Source organism: Ptiloglossa arizonensis, chromosome 3, assembly GCF_051014685.1.
Source record: "Ptiloglossa arizonensis isolate GNS036 chromosome 3, iyPtiAriz1_principal, whole genome shotgun sequence".
Lineage (NCBI taxonomy): Eukaryota > Metazoa > Arthropoda > Insecta > Hymenoptera > Colletidae > Ptiloglossa > Ptiloglossa arizonensis.
In genome coordinates this window covers 4,761,298-4,789,240 of record NC_135050.1, presented here as the reverse complement: position 1 = coordinate 4,789,240, position 27,943 = coordinate 4,761,298, and the positions used below count along the sequence as shown (strand labels likewise).

Sequence of the window (27,943 nt, the reverse complement as noted above, 5' to 3'; positions counted from 1 at the left end):
GCTTGGCTTAGGTTTCAATTTTCATACAGTTATCCAACTTTTACTGTACTTTCCTACATGTGAAAATAATGATAATAAAAATTCTGCAGGTTCTGACTACTATAAGTAACGTTTTTCATATCGACAATGTTTCATCAATGCAATTAGATCAAATGCAATTACCTGAACCAAACAATGTGATTTCACCAGTCCAAATTAACCCTTTACTATCTATCAAATATAAAGTTTTTAGATATCGAGGGTCTGGATATTTATTAACGGCATTATCTTATAGGAAAACCTTAAAAGAAACTATCAAAAGATCACAACAATGGAAGTAGAAGAAAATTGTCAAAGGGACTGTAGCAAAGAAATTATATACTAAAAAAGAAAAGAGTAGAAACAAAAAACAATGGATAGCAGTATAGAAAAATCTACGAAGACAATGGTACTGACGGTGAAGATGATGGAGTAGAATGTTTGTACTGGAACAATCGCTTAAAAAACAACAGAAGCGGAGATCAGTGGTTTTAATGTGGGATTTGCTACAGATGAGAGCATAAAATTGATTTTTGCTCTCATCAAAAGCTCAAGAAGTGGACTTTATTTATCTAGTATATAAATCTGAACATTATAAGAAACATTTGACACCAATTACATGTAAAAATATCAATTATCTTTTAATTGAAAGATTCAATTTTTGTTGTCCTTGTTAGGTATCCTTACTTTACTACCGAAAATAAAAATTTATATTATCATTATAGAGTGACATTTTATAAAGCAAATCTACGAGCATTTTTCGAGTCAAATCAAGTTCAAATATCGTAGGGATTGATGAGCATAAAAAAATTGTAGAACATTAGCCATATATAATCAAACCACTTTGATAAAAATTGGTTCTGAATATTAAAATCTCAATAACGTCGTGATTCTTAGCAGAAATGAAAATTTATTGTAAAACAAAGAAAAGTCCTCATGGGACAAGGCGTTTTCTTCAAAAACTTTCACGTACTTTTACGAGACCAAAAAACTTATATTGTTTGCAATAGCTGCCGCGGGTAGTGTACTAAAGCGTCATGAACTCATACTAGCTTATAAGGTTTTGGATTGAAATCCCAAAATAGTGTTCCGAATATTTGTTTAATATTGTTTTTCGAAAGGTTTTTTGATTTAACTTTTTTTTTCTCAACGATATAATATATTTGTACGAACTACAGAACAGGCATAGGCAACCTTGCTGTTTCGAGGGCAAAAGTAGTCTTCATGAGGAGCTGGTGACGTCACAGTAGGAAACGATGGATTGGGATGCATGTGGTAGTAGAGAAGCAACGCCGTATGCCTTAAGAATATACACTTCTGACCAAAATTGTAAGTTCATTTCACTATCGACTTGTTTATTATTCACTTAAGAATATCGTTTTCTCCTTGGGCAGAATTACGTAAAAATATGCAAAAAATAATGTCGTTAAGAAAAATTTTACACTACTCGGATAAACAATAAATTATTAATCTTTTTAAGAAAGGTGTTGTTTGTAGGTTGGACAAAAGAGTCAGTTACAAAAAAAACATTTATTTATGAATTAATTTGAATGAAAATTGTTTCCAATAGTCAATTACTGCTTAACTATGACTAATTTGTTGAAAAATTATTTTTATCTTATTTAATAATTTCTACCATTACACCTGGAAGCCATTGTTAGTTTCGGCAACTTTAGAATCTGTGATTTGTTGTTACAAGACTCGAATAATTTGCATCGGTATTGAAATAATTTTAATATTCCTAAAGAGAAAAAATTGACAGTGTTGGAAAAGCACTTGATAAGTTCTATGAAGGAAATTGCACATTGCAATTCCATCAATGTTGACTCCACAAACACCAGATCGAAAAAATCTAGCAACGACATAACACGAGAGTTAAACTTAAATGTTTATGATCGGCATGTTCTCCGGATATAAATCCAATTGAAAATATGTCGAAGAGTGAATGAAAGTGAAGTGAACTAATAATTTTGGCCAGCAGTGCATACCTGATGCAACCGCTATGCACTGTTGAGGATAGGGAACAATAAGAGCTGTGTGCTTTGGGCAGCCTGGAATTTCTTTTATAAAGCAAAATTATTGCCCATGCTTGTTATAGAAAAATATAATATTCTTAATTAATATTTGTTACAAATGGAAATAAGACAAAGTCGTGTTGTTCATATGACATTGTCATTCATATTGTTCACGTTATATGGTTACTTCTTCAATCGTGTTTTGTCTGTAAGAAATATCGTAGGTTCTCTGAAATAATTAAAATTAAATATTTCTAATGTTAATATTTGTACGTCATATCGTTGGGAAAGTGAAAGACCATATGTCAAAGAGAGGATATTAAAAAAAAGAAAAAAAAAACTTAAAAAACCATTACGCAATTTGAATTCAGTATAAAAATAGTAAGCCAGATAATACGGCTAATGTTCTACCGTTTCTTGTACACATCGGCCTCTACGATTTCAGCTCCGTCTCATTTACAAAGTGTTCATCAGGATCGTGGATACCCCGAAAGCCATTCACTATCGTCAGTCTGCGATAAAAAGAGGTTGATGCCTGGAAAAAAATTGCTACTTTGTCCAGATAACTTAATACAATTGGATTGTATATACTGTTCACTTATCTGTAAATACGATACATAAAAACTGTTCTAGTTTGAAATTCAGAAAAATCATCATTCGAGATTTTATGTATTTGCTAGAAAGATATATTTTTAAAAATTAAGATTTTTGTATGTTCGGTATTTTCTTGAGAGTATTCTCAATTAATCGATGAAATGTTCTCAATGAAAATAAGTCCAAACACGATCTCACTCAGATTATCCTTAATTATACGTTATTTTGTCATTTAAATTACGTATAACTAGAAATATTCCAAGGAGTATTCCATTTGATTTTGTCCGGAGTTACCAACTTGCCTGTTACGACGCATTTTAATTGTTATGGTATGGGGGGAGGGGGAGGGGCATGAGTGACAGAGGTGCATCATTGCACTTCCTCACACTATACGAAGTGTTATTCTTTTTATACATTTTTGTGACACGATGTACCATAAATTTGTCATTTCTTTTACCGCAAGTCCCTTTAACGGTCTCTCATTGCAATAGTGTTTTGATTCCACTAGCTCAGTAGACTAATTTTCACTCAAAACCTGATTAATAAATCGTTCGTAACGATAAAAATGCATGTTTAAAATAAGCTTGTTTTGAAAACAAAACATAGCTTTTAGTAGCTTGGCTAGCGATCGTTTCAAGTTTTGACAGACCTAAACCCCATCGCCTAGCTACTTTACGTGTCAATCTCTCTTCCTTGTCCGACTATACTCATCATACAAGTAAATAGATTAGAGTGACATGAATTATGATATTTTATATATTTATTTAAGTGTCAATCGCTGTTGACCGACATACTGGTGACACATGCTGAAGTATTGCAGTGAACACAGACATAAGGAAAAATAATTCTATTATTATTATTATTTCTAACAGTTGTGAGATGGAATAAATTATAAACCATAAAATCAGTTGGTACAAAATATTCATAAGATTAGAATGTATGCCAATGGTGTGCAACTCACCCAAAATTACAAACCATCAGCCAGATGACTATAGTACCCAGTATTTACAAAGACTGCCTAAGTATCAAGTTCTTTATTAGTTGTCCTTGGGATCTCTTGAGAAATGTTGCTCCTTTCGAATACCAACGTAAACATTGCTGTTATTATTTTTCTAGAAAGTTTTTGCTCTTTTGTGGACAGTTGTTGAGATTTATTCTGATTAGGTTGATAGGTATAATGTCTTAAGAGCATTATCTTAAGAGCATTGAAATTTTTGTACAGGAAATTCTCCTTCAATTTTAAACATGTTTATTTCCACATTCGTTCAACAAAATCATGCAATATAGCATCGTTATATTCATATTATTACGACCCTTTTGCTTATGTTAAAATAAATACGTCCGTTCACTCATGAAAACTCTAGCGATTTTGAAATCTTGAAAACTGACCTCGTAAAAAACTGGGGCAATCTGAACCAAACATTTTTCTTCTTCCGTTTTTGTACCACCAAAGATAATATACATATTCGCAATATCATTCTCACGTGACTTATTTCATATAGATACATAAATAAAGTATTCGATCATCATAGTATTCTCAACTACAATGAAAAATGCTAGAAAATGTATAAACAATGAATGCTGAATATCAACACGAACAAACAATTCACCAAGTACGATAAAATTCAACCAGAATAACAAACTACCTCTGTTCTTTTTTACACTCAACATTAGAAAAGTCGCAGAATGGTTTTCTCTTATTTTCTCGACGATAGCAATTATTTGTGTGTTGTTGCACATACAGATATACGCTTTCTATGTTGAAGAAACATACCCACCGTCGCGCTAAGTGTCACACCTTATACTTTTACAGAAAATGTTTAACCTATTTCGATTCGCACAAAAACGTGAGCACACTGAGATCAGTGTTAAACCGAATGAAGTACACATTGCGCAAAAAAAGCGCGGTCGCATGATTAACGAACGATCACTCTCGCAGAAGTAAACATCGCTCTTCAACGCTGTGATGTCACTTTGGAAAACGCAGTGGTGTAAGAAGTGTTATATATTAAAAACAAGAGAAAGAATAAGACTTACCGTCCACCACCACGCGGAGGACCATAAGCATCTGGTCTGTCGTATCCTTCAGTATAACTATAACAAAAAATAAGCCGTCTTTTTATTTTATTCTAATCAAATTTTATTTACAGATATCTCTTCTTGTGTGTATAATAATACAATAAATATATGAATACATTTGATTAAACTACTCAAGCATTATGAAGTATGTTGTTATAATCTTGATTACTGTATTGATACGACGTTGACTGCTGCGTTATACAAGGTGGTCCACTAAAAACAAAAACATTTTAAATAATAAAAGGAAGTGTTACTAATAAAAATGATATAGCTTTGTAGAGAACATAATATGGTGGATATAATTTCTTTGTGTCGGTGTTGCCGATGCAGAGAACATTTAAAGGTCAACTTCGTTTTTCTACATGGAACGATCAATTTTTTATGACAGGATCCCATAGAATAATAAATTTAAAAAAGAAAAGTATAGTAGTCCCTTGATAAAACGTAACACTTTCGTATATGCGAGGGACATATGAAGGAGGGATGGTAGCAAATTTGTTCCTAAAATTAATCTTTCATATCTCGAACTGAGACCCAATCATGTGCGCAATAACGAGCATGATTAATATTACAGGCGTTTGGGTCTCTATTTCTCATTGTATCTTCACGAAAGTATTATCAATAAATCGACGAGATTCTTTCAATGAAAATTAGACCAAATACAACTGTATTCGGACTACTTTTCTTTATACGTTGTACGAATAATACTCTTACGAAGATACAATGAGAAATATACAAATTTTTAGTTTACATTAGTGGCTGTCGTTACGCATGCAGCATCGCTGAGAAATTTTGTCAACCAATTCTTAAAATCACAATGTTTTATCAAGGAGTTACTGCATTAAGGTACATCATCCTACTTCGAACAGAACATTTTCTAAGATATACATCTTTTACAGCAGCGTTAACACACTGTCAATATTTTCTTATCATTCTAGACAATGAAACGTGCATGCAACATAGTAGTCCAAATATAACAATTTCAATATTTTTCACAATAGATATAGTTCAAATTTTTACACACAATGTCAAGGATATTTCATTAAAAAAAAAACGAAGTTGACTTTTAAGTCTCCTCAATGTTGCCACCGAAAAAGAAATAACTGACATTACATTATGTCTCCTTCGTAAACATACAACTTTTGTTAGCAAGACTTCGTATTATTTAAAATAACGAAGATTTAAGATATCCTGTTTCTAATGAACCATCCTGTTAGAAGGATTCGTTATTGTTAGTAAAACCGAAAAGAGGATAATTCTTGAAGAAAAAAATAAGTTAAAAATATAGAATGACTTTTTTTTTTTTAAATAGGCCTTTGTTTTCGACACAAATGATTGAAAATTTGACGGGTAATTGTGCACTTGATTGAGACTTAATGTAGCTGATTTCATTATAGACTATATCCGACTTGTTTGTGTTTACTAACGTAATAAATATTAGACTACTATGAACACATCTAAGATTGGTTTGTGTACGAAGCTAAAATACATAGTTTTTATGAGCATATATTATTGTAAACGTTGTTTAAAACTGCTGCATACGGAACTGTGCTGCAGAAACTAAATTACCATGCACTATCTGTAGTGTACTTCTTGTTCCAAGGTTTTCGAATGGTACAACAATCTTCATTTTTAACACTTTGCAGTTGACGCAAATCCAATCAAACTGCATACTTGACAGCAGTTTTTCCTACGAACTTAACACTTATTCTAGAAACAAGTACTAAGGTTATGACACTCTATGTTACTCCATCGTAAAACTTGTATTTCATTTCATAAGAAAAATGTCAGGTTCAAATGTTATTGTTCGTGTTTAAAAAACCAGTCATAAAAGTATAGTGATGAAACTACAGTATTTAGGCTAACAGTCATTGAGAAGTATGACACATAGTTGCAAAAATTAAGAGTAGGAGAGTCAAATAAAGATGGTCGCAACTACTAAAAATGTCCCATTCGGAAAATGTAAGAGTGAACTTGAATAAACACTTTGTTAAGGCGTATAAGCAACAAAAAAGAAATTAAACAAATTCATGGTACCTCAGTGATCTTGATAAAAATAAAAAAATAAAAATTAGTTTACGTTTCCCATCCTTTGATTGCCTTAGCACATACTAGTATGACACACTTGGCCAGTGCTGAATCTGCAAATTTTACATTATATTATATTATCTAAATGAAACTTTTGCAGTAGTGGTGAATATTCTTGTTAAACTCCTCTATTCATAATCTTTGCAACGGTTACCATATTCCCGTTAATTTAAAGAAAAAGCTGAAACACAAGCACAGTTATTTATTTATGAACGCGTTTCAAAATTCTTTTCATCACTTTTGTTTTGAACTGGATTTTATTTATGTCTTTCATAACGACTTTGATGAATTATGCGACGACGTGCGCTTAATAGCTACTTGTATTGTCATAAGCGGTTTAGTATTCAAAAATAGCGCGATCTCAAAATATTAAATCTTGAACACTTCTACAATATCCACCATAAACTATTAATTTAATTGAAGCCCAAAATAAAGATCTAGGGAGGTGGGGGTAAGTTCGATGATCGAAGTGACCAAGCTTTTACTTCGCTACGGCCAATACAACATTCAAGGAATCCACAGTTTCGAAAAACCGTTACCTCGTGTTGTGTTACATTTCGCCTTATTTGCTCTACTATACATTATGTTTTCATGTACTTCAACTGGTAATTGTTCTCATTATGATAAATAAAGCGTTAAAAAGAGAGGAAAAAGAAAATACATATACCACACATGAAAGGTAAATTCCCGTAGAAACAATTGTCGAGATTTCCTGCTAGAAAAAGAACTTGAATGGATACTTACCTATACGACACGGATAAATTGATTACTTATATGAAATCGTAAAAATATTTATAACTATAATTCCTTAATACGTAATATAAATATTATAAATCATAATTACAGTAAGTCCTCGACTTACGCGGTTAATTCATTCTGAAACTTTCCGCGTAAGTCGAATTGCATAAGCGAGTTGTATTTATTGCAGGGAGGAAAAATGATCAGAACCGGATCAAGAATGATGTAGTACAGAGTAAGTAGCTTAGTCACAGACCTTTTAGAAGATAACTGAAACGTTTGATATAATGCAATCAGTAATTTCTGCCAGATCTGATGTTTCTTTCTCCCTGCAATACATTTGATACAATATAATTTTCGTTACAAATGTTAATTAAAGCTAAAGAGATCTATACGTATACCTGTATGGAAAGAGAAATCGAGGTACATATACGCTTAAAAAATATGTACAATATAAACAGGGGTACATCAGCGTATCTACGAATTCGCATAACTCGAGGACTCACTGTATACGCAATAACAAATAAATATAAATGTTTCAAAGAAGTTTCAACTTCCAAATATTTCACTCAACACATTCAAAGGTACAGTTATTTTTTGGACGATGATGATGAAATTCAATGTTACGAAATTCAATTAAGGATAATTACACAAAATAACAGGGAGTCACAAAAAAGCAGAAAATCGGAAATCACAGCTGAAAAATCGGTTGCACTTCACTGTTTAGCGCTATTCGGGCCGAAGTTTCGGCTCTAGTCTGACATCGTTAAAGGGACTTGAAGCAGTAAAAATGTCAGAATGATGATTTGTTGCGGCGTTCGTGCTGGGATCGGTCACAAATCGGTTTTTGCCCGCCATATCAAAGAAATGGCACACTTATATAGCGTGAGCAAATGCAGTGGTACACCTGTCACTCTTACCACCATCCGTTCTCATCCCCATACCATACCATTTGGAAGATGTCGAAACAAGCAAGTTGGTAGCTCCAAATAGAACCAAGTATAATGCTTTTTGCACTATTTTTAGTTATGTATACATAATTCACAAAAGTTGGAAAGATTCGGTGATTCGGTGCAAGGGAAAACATAACGTATCGTTATGAAAATTCGGCTAAACTAAAAGTTAACTCAACTATCCAGATAAGGATACTTTTCCACCAGCTAAAATCCTCTTTTTGTCCCCTCTCTTTCAGGATTGTCTGTATTTGAGAAAGAGACAGGTTCCTTGTTGGTTTTAACAAATGTAAGGTGATATTAGTTGGGGGCGTACTTGGGGGGGGGGGGGGGGGGGCAGAAATATCATGGTTTTACCTATCAAAGTCCTTGACCGGACAGGTGAGTTGGCTCTTATAAGGAAATGTCAAAGTGACATCATGGTTTTGGATAAGATTTTTACCAATGCAAGTACAGGGTACATAGAGATTAGCCCTAGACTAGCCTCTCTCCCATAGACTCTCGTTTCTGAGAAAAACAATAAGATTTTCGAACGCAGTATATATTTAATACTGTTAAATTCTAATTAGAACGACAACATGATTTTATTGGAATTTATTTGTATCCTTTTTCGTTTTTTGACTTAAACCTCTTTTTTTTTCGCTTTGTTTCCAATAAAATAAACGACGTGATAGACATCCTCCAGGGTACTACGAAGTCTACAAATTTACAACTTTATCAATATTTCGTTTGAATTCACCGTAGATAAAAATCACTTTAATCTTTTCTGCAACTATTAAGTATTCGATTTTAAACTCACAATAAAGAAATAATTATAACTAATGATAATATATTTCCTAGACTACTTCGATTTTGACCTGTAGCTCTTTGATCAGATACGAACTATCAATAAGTGTGTTCAGTGAAGGGCTTTCACAAAATCGAAGCAAATGTAAAATACAAACATTAAATGGAGAGAAATATCGATACTTTTTAGAATCTAATAGATAATCAATTAGCTGAACGTTTCCCTAAATATATTAAAAAATAGAGGTTTTACAAAAAATATTTCAAACAAAAGTTATGCACAGTTTTACAAAAAGTAATATTTTGAAATTAAAAATGCAGGTTTATATAAAAACAAAGGTTAATCTCGAAATGATCTTAAAAACGCCCATACATTAAAAAAAACTAATAAATTTGAATTCTCTCGAAAAATCATAGAAGGTGTTTCACCTTTTTTTTCTTAATTAATTGACTACGAGATATTATGTTGTGTCGACTTAAATGGAACACATTATATAAGCATATCGGTGATTCGAACAACTGGCTTCTGCAGTACGAACTCATTGCCTTTATCACGCTGCAATCTTAGAACTTAACTCTACTGAATATGTCGCGTTCAAAAATCTTTATTATTGCTTTTCTCAGGAACTAAGATCTATGAAAGAGAAATCCCATAGGGTTGGTCTCTGCTACGGTACTTTCGTTGATCCAATTCATCCAAACCCAAGACGTCACGATAACAACGTCTCTTCGTTAGTTTAACAACAGATGCTTCGGTCACGTTTATACCTTAATTGTAAAGGTGTAACAAGTAAAAGGTGCAATAAATTGCAATAGTAAAGCAAATTAACGTTGGACAAATGAAAGAATCGACTTGACTTGATTCCCTTTCTTTAACTAACAAGAATTTCGTCTTTCTTATGATTTATTTTTTGTGACGTATCGTTAATAATATTTTACGTATTTTATACATTATTTACTTACTTATGTGTCTGCATAGGAAATATATAATAATATATAGGGTGTATTTCAAAAAGATGAAACTTATCGAAATAAGTAAATTCCTTATGCGAAGAGAAATTGAAAACTTTTACTGTATTGTAATTTGAGAATTTCTTTTCGAGATATAAGCACTCGAAATTTATTGACGTAATTTTTGGTAAGCATTACTTATATACCAATCAGCTAATCGCACTCTTGCATATGTACGCACTCGCATGCAACAAATACGTGTTAATAACGTTCACAGACGTAAAAATTTTAACTATTTATGCAGAGTGAAACATCTAGAACAAGTTATATAAATAACTCGCTTGCTTTTAATAATTAATAATAAAGTGTTAAACAATAATTGTTTGGTTCCAATCATTTTTTTATAGATGAAGACACAGACGAAATATAAAAGTCAAACCTGTTTTTTTTTAAATGGAATTAGGTTTTTTTATTTTAATTTTGCCAGAGCGTTTCAAGACAAATATAATGACCTATAATTGAAAGTCACTCAACGTTACACAATGTCAACTGTAATAGAAAATAAATTGTTTCACGGTACTTTGTAAGTAATTCACCAATTTACTTATTTGCGTATTTATTGCTAGAAGTATTCAAAATTATGATTCTGATCATCGATGCATTTTCTAAAGCGTGTCGATACAGAGAACACTACACGATGAATTTCATTCGAATCGATCACAACGCAGGCTCTTTTTATACACTTCTTCGTTTTTTCTTTGGTTAATGACATTTCGCTGTAACACTTGTTATTTTAACTGTACCCACAAATAAAATAGGTGATAAATCTGGCGAACGTACAGACCATCTATTATTTTCTAACCGATTAATCCAACAATCTCTAAATTTACCGTTTAACAATTCACTAACAATCTGTGAAAATTATATAGACTTTTTCGCTTTTGTATAAATTATATTATTGTATAAGTTATATTATTGTGGCTGCTAATTTTGTACAATTTTGAATGACTTTCAATCGTGGGTCATTGTATTCGTCTTGAGACACTTTATTAGCATGTTATTAAAAAGAAAACATTATTTCATTTAAAAAACAAATTTGGTCTTTACATCTCCTCTACAGCATCATCAATAAAAAAAAAAGTGACTGATATTATATTATGTGCCTCCCAAAACCATACAACTTTTGTTTGACACTTTTCTTTCTATTGTTAAAAGCAAGTGAATTATTTAAATACCGTAAGCACCTTATCCTACATATCTCGAAAACGAAGCTTCAATTTGCAAAATAGTACTGGGCTTTCCGATATCTTTTCACGCGAGAAATTGACATATTTTGATTTGTCACAACTTTTAAAACACTCTGTATATTAGCATACTATTACTTTAATTTTGTCGCCATTATTGTTTTTGTAAGCTATTATCGTAGTTATTTCATCAAAATTAATATTTATTGCGATGCAACGCTTAATCTTCTTAGTAGGGTATTTTTTCGTTGAAAGCAAGGTTTTGACTACCCTTTGAAAAACTGAGCTCTAACCCCACAATTTCAAATTCACCCCTGTCCCGCTCCCGAGAGAGAGAGAGAGAGAGAGAGAGAGAGAGAGAGAGAGAGAGAGAGAGAGAGAGAGAGAGGGAGAGAGAACAAGTTGTCTTCAGCAAGAGAAACGATCACTTAGGAATTGTATCTCTTCTACGTTACTATATATAGCACGCGTCTGTCTCGAGCTTTTTACTGTGAACAAAGAAATACTATACGTTCCTTGAATGCTACAAAATTTAGGATATTCAAACTATAGGATGAGTCAGTAAGAAATCAAGATCTAATAATTCTTATTAAATACAAGTCCCCCTTTACAGAGCAACTGATGAGAAATTTCACAAGTCGATACTATCATTTACCCGATCTCAGGTGTAGGGATGGAATCTCTTAAAAAACCATTATTTCAAAATTAATATAAAGAGAACATATTTTCTGATGCATATTAACCACTTGAATGCAGAGTTTTTCAAATTTAAATGCTCTTTGTCGACAGCATGTGGCTCGCAATAGCGATCGCTGTAGACGGAATATATTTTCATGTAAGTAATTATTTTATTTAAAATAAAATAATTACCCGAAATAAATGAAATCTTGATTATTGTCGTTACTAAGGTAAATATAGAAACATAAGTATCTATGTTCATCTTGAGCACAGATAATTTTTACTTGTGTTAGAAGTATAAGCTGAAAACATATTTGGCAAATAACCAAACGCATATGTATATGTATTCATTAACGCACCTCAAACAATATATGTATCCACAGTTCCCCAAAGGGGTAAAACAGTTAAATTTTTAATAAAGAAAGTAATGTAGAAATTATTGTCTATCATTTCCTGATTACTTATAATCATACATTGATTAATAATCCCCAAATGATCACTGCCTCTAGATAAGGAAAAAGTATTTATCCGCGTGTTAAAATAATTAAAAACACGTATCGGACAATGTGAAAACTAAATTTGTATCGTAACAAAATTTCTTGCAAGTAGATTTCAACTCAATACTTGTATGATGCACGAATACTTTAAATTCCAAAGGCTAAAATCTCAAATATTAACTCTAGCAAGACTAGAGGTTGAGGAGATCTCGTCGAGCTCGTTAGAATATATCTTATAAACATCTCTATTTTCCTCGCGTAAAATGTTTCCCTAATATTACTCATTACCGCTTATATTTTTAAGATTGATTCTTAAAAATTGGTTTTGATTTAGTGAAAATACTAATAAAAAACAAAAAGAGAATGACGAAGAGAAGCCTATTTATGTAATAGTGAAAGTCAAATGTGATCTTTATTAATGTTTTTTGCATTAGTAAAGACTTTGGCTGTAAATGCATATTCTTTGCTTATAATAATTCATCCAGATTAGAATACTTACAAAATATAAACAGGCAAAGAATCTTTTTACAAAAATTAGTCAATGAATGAATTAAAAAATAAATGTGTGATAGAATCTTGAATTTGACCGAATTATAAAATAATGTTACAAATACTTTAAAAAAAATGTATGAGGAATGACGCTATAAACAAATTTAATAAAAAACAAAAAACGAAATGGAAAAGAAAAGCAGTACAAGTGTGTAATAGAAAATAAAAGAATAAAATATAATTTATTGAATGCAAAGCAATTTTGTTATCAATTGCTGACAACAAAAAGCACATATGTAAGAAGCACTTGAATAGTGCAATATATGCAATAAATGCATGGCATCATGTCAGGTATATCAAGTTCTTATTAGATACAAGTTCCTAATACAGTAAAATTTTCAGCAATATATGTTTTTTTCCATTCATAATATTTCTTTTCTCGTGTATGAAATTCCTATTATTTATAAAACTTGTTTTTAAAGGTGATTTTCAAAGATAGTTATGGATAATGTAAGTTGGCTCAAAAAAGCCTTTTCTAATCATTAATGTGACGGCTCCTGGCTTGGTCTTTCTAGAATTAAGATCTAAAAAAAGGGACACGTGTCATTTTATTATCGATAAAGATTTATCATGTGAGAGTTCGTCAAAATCTGTAACTAGGTCAGATGTGTCTTCCCTTTGTAAGTTTTAGTTAATCCTTTTGCTATTTTTTATATATATTTCAATATCATTGGAATAGCAGACCTGCCTCCCAGTTGGGGACACTGTATGTGTACGATGAAATGGATTCAATGTACAAAAGATGATTCTAGAAACTGGAATCAACTATAATTAATTTCTACATAAAGCAAACAAAAATTGATATAGAAATATGTTAAACACCATAATAAAATTTATCTATTCAGGATATAGTGTTTTTAAATGTAACAATACAAATGTATATTGCATTTGCATTTTTTTTATTTATATAAAACCACTTACAGTTGATAAAAATTAACTTCTCATCATTCTGCATATAAAAATATTACAGTACGATCTCTGAGAACAAAATACATTATAAAACATTTCATACATTGTGTTAATTTCCATAATAAATATTTTCCCAATTAAGAAAATATACCGTGTCAGAGTTGACTTTAGCACACCAAGAATTAATTACTTTGTTTCAGTGTATTCAAACGTTCTACTATCACAGTCCAAACGTTTTCTTATTTGCTCATTTAAATTTTTCATTATCTTTTTAAGTTAATGTGTAAAGTAACAAAACAGTCATTGTGATGTATTATGTATTGTATTATAACTTGAATGTTATGAACTAGTGCTCCATCTCGTTGGGAGGTTTTATAAAAAGACAAAGTGTAATCGCAACCTTTTGTTTAAATTGATGATATAAGAGGCACAGAACGAATAAAAAATATTTAGACTGTAATGATGAAATATTTTAATACATGCAGGAAAAATAACTTCTTAACTTAAAATAATAAGATGAAGACTCACAAGGTATTCTATTTTCTATAAATATTCTATTTTCTATTATGTGCAAAAATGATTATAAGAATTTATTTATGTAAAAGATATTAGTAGCATCATTTAAATCAGAGGAACAAATGTAAAATGCAGTTATTTATCCATAGTACTTAGAACAAAAATTATATCACAAATTAATTATAGCATTTAATAACCCTTTTCTATATCAATTCTTTGTATCTCCATGCAGAAAAAAGCTTCAGGTTGACCCAGTTTCTAGATTTATTTTGTAGATATAGGAATCCATTTAAACTCTCAATGCTAGTCTTATCTACACCACCCATAGATATTTTTTAAAACAGAATTAATTTTCTAGTACACTGTAAAAATGATTAGTCCTAAAGCATTGATACATAAAGATCTTTTATTAAAAGAAGCAAACAAAAATATATAAATAAAGTTCATCATTTCAGAAGTGACACAAGGAGCTTAATATTAGTTAGATCTGCAAAGAATATTTATTCTGGATGTTCACAGCCTTATACTCAAAAACAAAAATAAACTTTACATGGAAGGATCTTTATTTACAACCAATTAATATTCTAATATTTTGTGCAACATTTATGATAATAGAAATAACTACTGTTTTGAGCGAAAGAAAAAATTTACGTTTATTCTGTATACATAAAGTATATTTAAATTACATATGCATATTGAAAAAATTATCATGAAGCAAATATAATTTACAAGAAAAGAAATATGCAAAATAATTTTCAAATAATTCTCATTTTTAGCTTCAACTTTTTTCCATACAAAAAACAATAAGACGTAAAAAGCATGTATCTATCACATCATAAATTAAAATCAGTGTACATTTTTAAATTAAATATATAGTTTTACTTACCCTCCACCGACAGGTGGATATCCACCACTGGGGACGGCACTGCCAGGTCTTCTACTAAACATGTCTGCTTGTGGTCCAGGACCAGTGCTGTAACTAGGCGCCCCAGTGCTGTAGCTGGGTCCAGTACTCATTGGCCTGTTAAATGGATGTATATCATTAACAGGGGGACCATCCCTCCTGTCATAGGCCATCGAAACTCCCTGACTTACCCCCCCAGGCCCACCCATCATATCCCCAGGCCCGCCCGGATAACCCCTGTCATACACAATTGGAATATATTAACTTATTTTTACTCTATCCTGGATAACGCATTAAAATGTTGCTCAAGCATAATTAATTTAAAGTACAATGAACTTGCATACATTAAAATAGTATAAACATCGCAGGTTAGAATAAAAATGAAGTTTCAATTCATAATTGTTATGTTTGAATTTTGTACAGTTATAAAATACTTATTTTTTTACAATACATAAGTTCTTTAATATTTATGCAATATTATATTTCTTAGCAATTTCTCGATTCTAAAATTCATGTATGCAATGTACAATTATTGTACTTATCAAAAAGAAATATCATATTTTTAAACTTTATTGATAAATATTCATTTATACTTTGAACATTTAAATTAATATTTTAAATAATATTACTAAACACAGCCACCCTCGCATATATGTCGCCAAACGACAGTTCATTCATTTACATATATTCAAGAAAGATAGAATTATTTTATTCTGCACTGAGACTGAGGTTCACACATGTCTAGATAATTCGTCTATTAATATAAGTTCAAATTTTTCATTACAATATTTTAATGAGAGTATTACCAGTGAATTGATTGCGTTTTTCGGGTAAAAATGGGTTTAAAGATGAACTTATTCTGATAAAAAACTATTTTCTCTATCAACCAAAAATAACTTTGTAAAAATAATAATAATAAAAAAAAACAATCAATCATTGTTGCAAGTTCAAGTATATGTAATAAAATCTTTATAATTTTGAAAAATACTTTTAGTCAATTATTTGAGTACATATTAATTGCTAGTTTAAATACAATACTTGCTAAAATTAAATCGTCTACTATAGTAGTGAATATTTAAAATTAATAATGTGTTTGCAAGAATAATACAGATCAAATTGATTTGCTAGCTATTGAGATTTTAATCAGTACATACACTTTTCAAATGAAATCATTGTACGAATATCTGTTTGTGAATTGAAATATGCATTCTATTACAATTTAATTCCTCCATTTAAATACTCACATGATTAAGTGATTTTGCTTCGTACAGACAAATTATTCTACTTTGTGATGATTTTAATACAAAGGCAAGCAGCATAATTATTATGCTGTATGAAACACAATTTGTTACTGTATGAAACTCTGATGTAAAGAATTCAGCAATGATTTAATTAACATACAAATAAGTATAGTCTAAATAAGGTTATGCATGAACTCATTTCCATTAAGTAAACGTTGCCAATTTATTAGTAATATTCTCATGAAAATATAATGACAAACATGCAAATTTTAATTTAGAGTAATGGATAAAATCCGATCTTGCGAATGTATCTTAATCTGTTACTTTTAAACAGGTGACATATACACGAGATTTACTGTACATTCTAGTAAGATATATTAGTGAAAGTATAATTAGTTATACGTAAATACTAAGTGCTAATGCCAAATTACAAAATTAAATCTAAAGCTGGAAATCAAATAAGATAGAATACTTTACCAGTGACTTTCATCATATCCTACATCAGTGTACCCTGTTCCATACCCAGTAGTGGCAACAGCACCACCACCATTTCTCATAGGTCCAGTTGCACTTCGATCATATTCATTTCTAGCTGTATAATCAACTGTACGATTTGCACCAAAATTATCAGTGCGTCCATAATCCATTGGACCTGGTGCACCACGATTAAAATCACCCGTCATCCCACCACCCACTACTGCAAATTACATACATTTTCATATTAGAATAATATTTTTCATTGTTGTCTGAACTAAACTTATTTTACTTGTGAGTAAATCAAATTTAAAGGCCAAGTTCAATATTCAAAACAACAAACCTAATTATGCAACATTTATTACAACCCTTTGCATTCAAAATTTCTAATACTCGCCTTACTTTGTAATTAATAAACACAATATGAATTGTGGAAAGAATGTCAAAAGTTATTAAAATAAATCAAATTATAAAATACCAGACATATATTTCTCTGTTTTTAGACATAAAATATTCTAAAACTCATTGAGAATGGTCAAAACCATATCTTTTTTAGTTTAAATCCTTATATGATACTTATCATTAGGAATTAAACAACCCAATATAATATAGCCTTAAACTGGTATTAAGCATAAACAAATATAAACAAAATGTCTTATGCTACAAAAAAAGTTCAAACAGCCAGCTATAGATTTCAAGAAATGTAAATGAGGATCAGAGTTTGTCAATAGAAATATTAGCTGTAAGACATAAATGAGTCATTCTACAAGAAATCGAGTATTCTTTGGAGTAACATCTCGGATTTTGCTAAAACTTAAATATATTAGGGGGACCGGAAAGTAATGTCGTTTCCTTACATTAAATTCAAACACATAAATTTTTAACGAGTTTTTATTTTTAATCAATGATATAATCACCCTCATTATCAACAACCTTTTGCCATCTAGTGTGCAAATTTTCAATGCCGGATCGATAAAAATCAATTGGTTTTTGAGCAAAATATACAGAGATGGCATTTTGAATATCATCCAAATTTGCAAATCTTTTGCAACTTAGAAAGTGTTGAAGCGATCGGAATAAATGGAAATCCGATGGTGCAACATCGGGCGAGTATGGTGGGTGAGGCAGTACCTCCCACCCCAATTCATTAATTTTTGCCAAGGTTCGTCTTGCGCAGTGCGGTCTTGCATTATCGTGTTGCAGAATAACGCCTTTTCTGTTGACAATCGCTGGTCACTTTTCAATTAAAGATTTATTTACACGATCTAATTGTTCACAGTAAAGGTCTGCATTCACAGTCTGTCCAGGTTTCAGCACTTCAAAATGAACAACGCCGCGAATACTCCACCAAACACACAAAAGGGCCTTTTTGGGGTGTAAACCTGGCTTAGCAGTACTTTGTGGCGATTCATTTGGAGAGAGCCACTGCCTTTTGCGTTTTGGATTATCATAAAGAACCCACTTTTCATCTCCGGTGATCAAGCGATCAAAAAACGCTTCTGTATTGTGCCGTTGAAGCAATAAGTTGCATGTGGTGGATCGGTTAGCCTTGTTCTCTTCGGACAGATTATGCGGGACCCAAACACCTGCTCTGCTTACTTTCCCAATCTGCTGCAAATGTTCTTGGATGGTCGACCAAGGTGGGTTAAGACTGTTTGACAATTCCTCGATTGTTTGACACGGATTTGCTTCCACTTCCGCACTTAACACGTCATTGTCTAACGTTGTTGGTCTTCCTGATCGATACGAGTCGGAAAGATCAAAATTACCGGATTTGAACTTGGAAAACCACCTTTGGCATTTACGAACGTCTAATGCATTTGGATAAACATCGCAAATGTTTTTGGTAGCAACTGTTGCGTTACTACCCTTGCGAAACTCAAAAAGCATGCAATGCCGGATATGTACCTCTTCTGGTATTTGGCTGGCCATTTCACCCAAAATTGTAAAGAAAAATTTTAAATTTAATTATTTACAACTAAACAAGTCACTATAACCTCAGAATGTCTTTGCTACGACTTTAATGTACACAATGAGCTGACAAATGACAATCAAATAGTGACATGCGCAGAAACGACATTACTTTCCGGTCCACCTAATATTATAGTTGTTAGTGATATTTAAACGTATCTCAACAAGTTTTTCAAAATTTTGAAAACTGTTGATTTTCAGTACAGTACAGTTATTTAAAAAATGAATTTCTTTTTACTCAATTATAACTTGAGGAATTTTAGGGAGTTGGAGAATTTCTATAATTGAGAGATTAATTATGCCACAGTGAAAAAAGGGTAATGAAAAAAAAATTGAGAAAGATAAAAAAGAGTGCCAAATGGTCGACAGAGTACCAAGTATATGTAATGGCATTAGCAAATAAGTTCAAAAAGGAAATGGAAGATACAAGAATGATATCAAGTAATCAAACAATATTTTAGTGGGTGATGAAGTCATTAGATAAGATTCAACAGATATGTGGTAAACTGGAAAATGGAGAGAGAAGAACAAATAAGGGAGGGGAGAATTCCTAGTTGGTGACAGATTTAGAAGAAGTCCTGATAAAGGCATGAACAATACAAGAATAGGTAAAAGAATTTACTTACTAGCATATGCAGACGACATGATGAGAATTGTAGAGATAGAGGAGCAAGTGATGGGAATAATCAGATAAACGTGAAAAGGTGTTAAAATTTAGAAAAACAGATGAAAGATCGAAAAAGATGAGATAACATTCAAAAGAGAGAAAAAAAATTTAGAATATGTTATATGGAAAAACGGATAATAAAATAGAAAGTGAAGAAAGTAACATTATTGAGGATGCAGGTATAAAAAAATTGGGAAGAGAAAGTTAAAAAAAGATTACATGAAAAGATTGCAGCTATTCAACACTATGTAGTTTTCCCACTATTAAGTAGAGAATGTACTTGTATACAGGGCGAATACATACATGATAGTGATGAGAAAGAAAAGAGATGGAAGAGATGTAGAAAAGATTTCTGAGATATTAGGCTCTGACTGGATGATAAGATATCTGGTAGGGAAAGAGGGGACAATAAGATAAAAGACAAGATAAAAATGTTAAAAGAACAATAAAGTAGAAGTGTGCAAAATGGAGAAAAAATCGAAAATTTTATATAGAAAGAAAGTACACGTCACAGGCAGAAAAGCTGATAGACAAGAGCAAAGAAATAAAGATGAGGGATCGGGATCGGGATCGGAATCGGGATCGGAATCGGGATCGGGATCGGGATCGGGATCGGGATCGGGATCGGGATCGGGATCGGGATCGGGATCGGGATCGGGATCGGGATCAGGATCGGGATCGGAATCGGAATCGGGATCGGAATCGGGATCGGGATCGGGATCGGGATGAGAATCAGGGTTACGGTCAGAAGAAGAGAAGACATAAACGGGGTAGTAAATGTACACCCGGTATCATGACGGAGTTCATGGTGGGTGGAGGAAATACGGTTTAGTTTACAGTATCCTTCTTTATCACTTCAAGTTTCTATATCAATTTATTTGTCGCATAGTTAAAACGTTCAATGACATTAATGAAGCGATACGATATACTGCCGATTGCATAATAAAGTAATTTCCCAAAACATCTTACCAAGGCTATGACTAGGTATTTTGATACTCAGGGAAAAATGGAATGCAGTCCACCCAATTACTTTTCTGTAGATACACATATATATGTGGGTGTATTGCATTTGTGCCATAAAAAAGCTTTTATGCAATTTTGTGGATGGAATAATATTAACAAAATTATTTTCATTTTGTTACTTCTAAGAACGCCTGTAGAGTGTGCATAACAAGGAGGTTAAGGATACATACTGTAAAGAGATGAGATGTTAGCACTTTACCTATTCATTATGACCTTCACATGACCTTGACTACAAAAAGATCAAAATGAATGTAAATACTGAAATAAGTACATGAAAAAGTGTAGTAAAGAAAAATTTATTGTAATAAATATTCAAAATTATTTCTACTGACTTTGGAAACATTTGTTAATTTGATTATACAAATTTTCTTGCTGATAAAACCTCATTGAAAAGAATCAGCAGTACACTGATTAATTATGTTAAAGCTACATAATCAGTTGTAAGCATAGAAGAATATTGTTTAATAATGGCATAAGTGTATTAATCAAGAAATTTGTATTTACACTGTATAAAAAAAAAGTGGCAACTAATGAAATGAACATAGTTCACTAAACATGTTTAAATTTGATATCCATCAAACACAACATCCCAAATGCTCATAAATGTGCAAGTCTCATGTCAAAATCGAATTAACAAATGTTTAGAAATCGATGGAAACAATTTTAAACACTTATTACAATAAACTTTCCTTAACTATTTCTGTTATTTAATTATTCACATTCATTCACAACAATTTCTAAATTTTTTGTAATTGTTAGGAAACTCGATTATTGTGTTATAATGATAAAAATATGTAATTTCACGCAAAAAATATCGTTGATCTTGAAAAAAAATAATTATTATCAGAGTATATGACCTTTCAAACCAAACAATCTATTCCTTCAACATTTTCGCGTATAATTAAATACTCTTAATGAGAAGAAAGGTATTGCCTTGCAATAGAGTGTATATATTTAATAAATTATAGATTAATCCTTGAATAAATAACCAGTTAACACTTTATACATCGCGGGACCACTGATAACGCAATGTTATTTTATCGCGGTTCATGCGGCTTATCGTACTTACTCTTAGGTTAGAATATTTTATAGTCACTTTCACTAATCATCAATATGATAATTCTGAGCGCATACCTATGTACATCAAGCCGTTACACTAACGTCATCGAGCGTTAACTCTCGAGCTTTAAACAATAGAAATTAATACCTCATGACACACTTCATTGAAATAGTAGAGGAAACCTGTCTTGTGTGCTCAAATTATAAAATGCAGAATCATTTTGCAATCAAATTAATAAAGAATGTTTTTTGTCAGAAGTAATGATATAATTCATTAAAGCGAAATAAAATTTACTGATTTTACAGAACAATCTTTGATTAATATATTTACAAGAACATAAGAGCAATAGTAGAGAAATGTGGTTTGTTAAAGGAGTAGTTAAGCCTCAAAATTTTTAAAATCAACCTTTCTGTAACCTTACATTGCTAGGAAACTAATAACTGCAATCATTTGAAATTACCACAGTCTATTGTTCTTTATTCAGTGAATGCTTTGTTAACATATTAAAAAATATTAATAATCACGAGAATTACGTTCAATTACGTAAACGTAATGTTTTTCAACGGTAAACATATCAGGACCCATATACTTTCAAACTGGTGGGTAATTTAAAAACGAATTTGTTGATGAATTTATAATCTAGAAAAGTATTATCTTCTATGTAACAAAAGTAGAATCTGAACAAAATTGTCTTTATTAAAAAAAATCGAAATTGAAAAATTGTTTAAGTTCAGTATTTGTTTTCTTTTATCACAAATTTTGTTTAAAAATAAATTCCAACACATAAATCATTTTTCTAAGTGTACTTATAAAATTTTTGAAATAAATCATTAAAGTAGTTTTTTATATTTCATATTTACCATTTCTGAAATCGTAATTTTGAAAAAATATAAACGTTTATAAAGTTTATAAACTTTCCGTTGGGAGGTGACGAGTTTCATATGACCGGCTTGATCTGATCGATCGAATCAGGATCGATTAATAGAACAAAAATAAATGTGTTTGCGCACACACCTTCGGATCGCTATTCGTGTTTGTACTCATTATTTTAATCGATTTGCTTCTTATGAATCATAAAAATCATTTGAATGAATAGTATAATTAAATAGGAGTGCCCTTATAATGTGAATTTATTTTTGATATAAAACATTTTTATCCATTTCTTCTTCATTCCACATAATGGAAATCTACATTTAATGATATATATTATGTTCCATTTAATACCATGTTCTGTTCTTTCATTATGTTATGTATATTTCTACACAAACGCACTTGTATTATTATAAGTTTAATATTTATTATTGTTTGGAAAGTGGCCATACTCCATGTGGTTAAAATGTAAGCAGCCTAAGAAAGCATAATTCTGAATAATTGCTTCTCTTATGTTCAATAAATATATTCATTCTTGTCCATATATTATCTGATAATTCAATTTAGAAAAACAAGATGAACTATACTTTTGTTTAATATTTGACTAGATTTATGAACCACATTTCTTGCTCCAAAATTGTTACGACCAATAGAACATACATGCCTAAGTATTCCCCAATCATAAAGTGTTCAATATAATTTATAATACATGTTAAGGAGAGAGAATTAAACAATATTAATATCAATACAGCTTCTCTCAAACTTAACATAGTATTAGTATTTCTTTTCACTAAGCCAGGTAGGGATCAAACATTTTCACTTTCAGCCAAAGTCAAGTCTATTATATAACATTTGGTAAGGAAAGTGAATGAAATAAAATAATAAAGATTGAACCTCAACTTATCAATAGCCAAGGTTCCTTGTTCCTTATCGCGTATGAGATAAATTGTCCATTAATTGAAATTTAAATTTTAATATATTTTATTATACCTTGGTAAACATTTGTATTTTTATTAATGGATAAAACAGTAGAAAAGATTCTGTTTCAAATATTAAGGCAATACTATATTTGAGTTTAGAAATAATTTTGTTTATTTATAAATAAATAAAATAATGCATTTGAATGCAGAAGGTTAATTACGAGTATTATGTAATACTAACTAGAGAAATATGTACTAGAGTAATTACCATAATCTGTTCTAGCTCCAAATTCTGCAGCGCGGCTATAATCTGCAGTTCGACCATAATCGGCTGTTCCAGTTGGTCCATATCCTCCAACAGCTCCAGTTGCTGGTCCGTATCCTCCTCCCATTCCAGGCGCAGTAGAAGTGTAACCCATTGCCGCATTTCCCACATTCTGGCCATACGCTCCACGGTCAGTGTATCCAGTACCGAAGTCTGCTCCACGTCCACTAAAGTCTCCAGCCCCACGATTGTAATCGGTGTACCCCGTTGCGACGCCACCTGCAGCAGATCCATCGTAACCAACGAGTTGGATCGGAAGAACTGTAAAGCATGCCAAAAATAACCAGCTGGTCTTTTAGTCTGCATTATAAACATGTATTATTACTATTATTTAATTTACTACTTTCTCATTGCAATTGATTATTTTATAGTATATTGTATTGAGTTAGTATGCAAATTTTCATTAATAGTAACATTAGCTTCACCAATTGTAATATTAAGCATAGCAGCAAATATATTACTTTGTATGAAAATTGTATCAGATAACAATTATACTAAAATAGGATGTATCCAATAATAATAAAGGTTACGTGAAATGATTATTAACAATGAGAAAACAGTTTTATTTAGATAAAATATTATATAAAAATACAACTACTGACCTCTTCTATCATTGTAAGGTCCAGGACGAGCGTCTCTACCACCGTCTCGTCCTCCTCTACCACCTCTCATTGGTCCAGTTCTTCTGTCTCCATCCCTGCGTCCCCCTCCTGCACTACGTGATTTGCCAGTAGACTGTTCCACATTGATTGTTGCCCCTTTGAAGTTGGAATTGTGGAGGGCTTTGATTGCTGCAGCTGCATCCTCCTCGCGTGCCATGTGGACAAACCCATACCGATTCATGACATCGCATTCCGTTACTTCACCAAAACGTAAAAATAATTGTCGCAACTCATCGCTGCGACAATTTTCTGGTAACCGACCCACAAATATTTTTGTTTTCCTCTGTAAAATTGAAATGTGTAATTAGTAATACTTCTTGATTACATTTGTCTATATAATCATATAACAGGTGATTATAAATGAAGTTAGACAAATTGCACAAAATTTTACATTTACTTTGTATCTCTAAAATCGATCATACTCTTGTTTGTCAAAAGTATGATGTCTGTTTGAGATTTCATCTTGCTCAAAATTGTTTCTATTTTACAAAAATCATATAATAATGATTATGTAATGTTATTGAGCTGATTGATAATAATCACTTAATGTTAATATGTATCGGTAATCAAATTTATACATTACTTGTAGATTCTATGAAAGTATATAAAGTCAAAATTCAGAAGAACAATACATTACATACCTACAGAAAAATTATGTAGCTTAACTTGTGTTAATACTTTGTATCAAATAGAAAAATATATATGATAAATAAATAATCAAATTTATAAATAACATAAAATAATAAATACAAGTTACTATTAGCATTGTTCTTACCGGTTGATTAGATGAAACCATTTTCTGAAAATAAAAAATAACCAATATTATTAATTATTATTTTGTATTTACTATGATTTTAGTTTTAAATAATATTAATTTAATATTATTATTTATAATTCTTGTACAAATTGCTAAAATCATATTCTAAAATTATTTACCTCCAAGAAATATTTATTTAATTTATCTAATCAATTTACATATTCAATTGCAATTAGAAGTCATAGTATGGCTATACATTTGGGTTAAGTTTTTGTTTTGCTAACTATATATAAGTAGCTTGTGCATCAAGCTTTTGAAAATACAATTGTTTCTAATATTTATACAATTTTTACAAAAATTTGAATTGTTTGCAAAATGTAGAACTCAAATTGTTTACAGTGTAATATGACAATTACACATTTTATATTCCATCATACGTTTTTAATGTTCTCGCATAAAATTTGATAACAATTTTTTAAAAAATCATAATTTTTATAGAAATAGTTAATAAAAGAGTAATTTATTAACTATTGAAATGAATACTTCAATTATATCCATACGTACAAAAATATTCCATATATAATTAAATAATTATAGATGTTATTTGCACTTTTCAAAACTCTATTAGATTACAACCTATGTTCAATGAAAGTTATTATTTTAATTTATATTATGTGTTAGTGTTTATATAATTATCTTTTCATATATCAAGATTGAAATTTTTATTTTGAAATGATATGTGCAGGAAGTACATAATTAACAGTAAAAGAAAAAATAAATAAAAATAATAGATTAACAAATAAACTGTTAAAAAGGTATTAAATACTACCTCTGCACATACATGTTTGTGCTTTTAAACAGTATTGAAAAATTATCAATAATATGAATAGTACCCAATTTGAAGGTACATTTATTAATTTCAGTTTTAAAACAGGATATTTTCTCTTATTGCAACTAATTTTAATGAAGTTGCACACTATGTTCATTTTTAATTATAAATATACAATAATATATAAAATAATTCTAGTAGTCTATGTTAGAAAGGGAATAAATCGTAAACATTTGAGATCCTTGTATATGCATTAAAAATTAGTACCTTTGGTAGAAATGGTTACATGTAAGTATTAGATATGTACATTTCCTTGAAACTTCCTGAAATGGAGAAGCTATAGCATTTCAAGAATATTAATCAGTACATAACATTTTGTTATTTATTATTACATAAAAACAGGTGTTTTATACTATGAACAAAACAATGTATTTTTCAAAAAATTGTGAAGTAATACTATTATTTCACGAATTTTAAAAATATTACAAATTATTAAAAGCAAGTAACTTAAAAAAAAGCTTTTTAAGACGTTATCGATGTCCAATCTTGTAAATGTAAAAGACGCGTATATACTTTTGAAGGCCATGGAAATTATCAATTTTTTATGAATTGAAAAAAAAACAATTTTTTTTGTCTGCCGAAATCTAATTATTGTTATTAAAAACTATAAAATAACACGATGCAAATAAAATTGTAAAAAAATAGTATTATAATGCAAGTATATAACGTACAAGAAATATCTAAAAACAACCGGCCCTTGGCGTACCCTAATAACTGACGATATGCGAGTCTCTTCGAGTTTTAAACTGGAAATTTGTCTACAATTTTTTTCTATGTCAAATATTTTATTATGAAATTACATTACTACTTACATGTTGTTGCGACGTTTTGGCGAAATGAAATTAAAGGAAAAGGGAAGAAACTTTCGTGACGCTACAGCGAAACGAGGTACGAAATGGCGTCAACGAATTCCACCTTGAACACTTTTGACGGAAAGCGATAAGTATGTGTTATGTATTGCCACACTTAACGCATTCAACGAAAAAGTCACTAGATAATTGTACATCAGGCATGTTTTCATTCACATTCAGTAAGATGAAAGGCTCTGGTATCCAACCCGTGTAACTTGTGACAGAGTCCCATTGGTCTGTTGTATTTCTCTCTAGAAGACTATTATAGGCGCAACGTATCGTGTATTAAATACGAAAAGATTTCACAAACAATTGAAAAACTGATGTTGTTACCTTTTTATTATAATTTTATTATCCTTCTGTCACGTTTCCTAACATTTTCATTGCAACGATTAATAAATTATATATAATTATTATTTAAATTCCTTTTTTAAGTACATTTTAATATATTATTATTTTGGGTCCGTTAAATATATTCTTATTTGTATTACTTTATTTTATATCTTCATATATTTTCTCTTATTGACTTTTTCACTGTTGAATTAATTTTGTATAATTTTTATTGAATTTGTAATATACACACATGTATGTATATATACGTACGAGTTAGTATAGAGCTCTAGCCTTCGGTATGTAAGTCACGTGGTTGGTTACCAGAGCTTCGTTTCACTGATTAAAGTATTTATAGAGGGCGTCTAGTCAAAGGCGCAGAAC

General features: G+C 30.8%; 1 protein-coding gene across 7 annotated transcripts in view; it reads right to left on the bottom strand.

Moving 5' to 3' along the window:
- LOC143143968 (uncharacterized) overlaps positions 1-27,322 on the bottom strand; it is a 42,206-nt gene extending 14,884 nt beyond the window's left edge. For 2 of the 7 annotated variants that reach the window (XR_012991304.1, XM_076305851.1), the window contains exons 1-7: positions 27,191-27,322; positions 25,508-25,531; positions 24,673-25,015; positions 24,014-24,331; positions 17,238-17,457; positions 15,502-15,636; positions 4,665-4,721 (exon numbers count right to left, since the gene is read on the bottom strand). Coding sequence is in view for 5 of the 7 variants with exons in the window: in XM_076305851.1 (XP_076161966.1) it covers positions 4,665-4,721; positions 15,502-15,636; positions 17,238-17,457; positions 24,014-24,331; positions 24,673-25,015; positions 25,508-25,528 (1,094 nt within the window). In the remaining 2 variants the exon portion in view is untranslated. Of the gene's footprint in view, positions 1-4,664; positions 4,722-4,773; positions 4,920-15,501; positions 15,637-17,237; positions 17,458-24,013; positions 24,332-24,672; positions 25,016-25,507; positions 25,532-27,190 lie in introns of those variants that run through there. The other 5 variants (XR_012991305.1, XM_076305854.1, XM_076305853.1 and 2 more) reach the window with 4 other exon arrangements.
- Between the last annotated feature and the right edge of the window lie 621 nt (positions 27,323-27,943).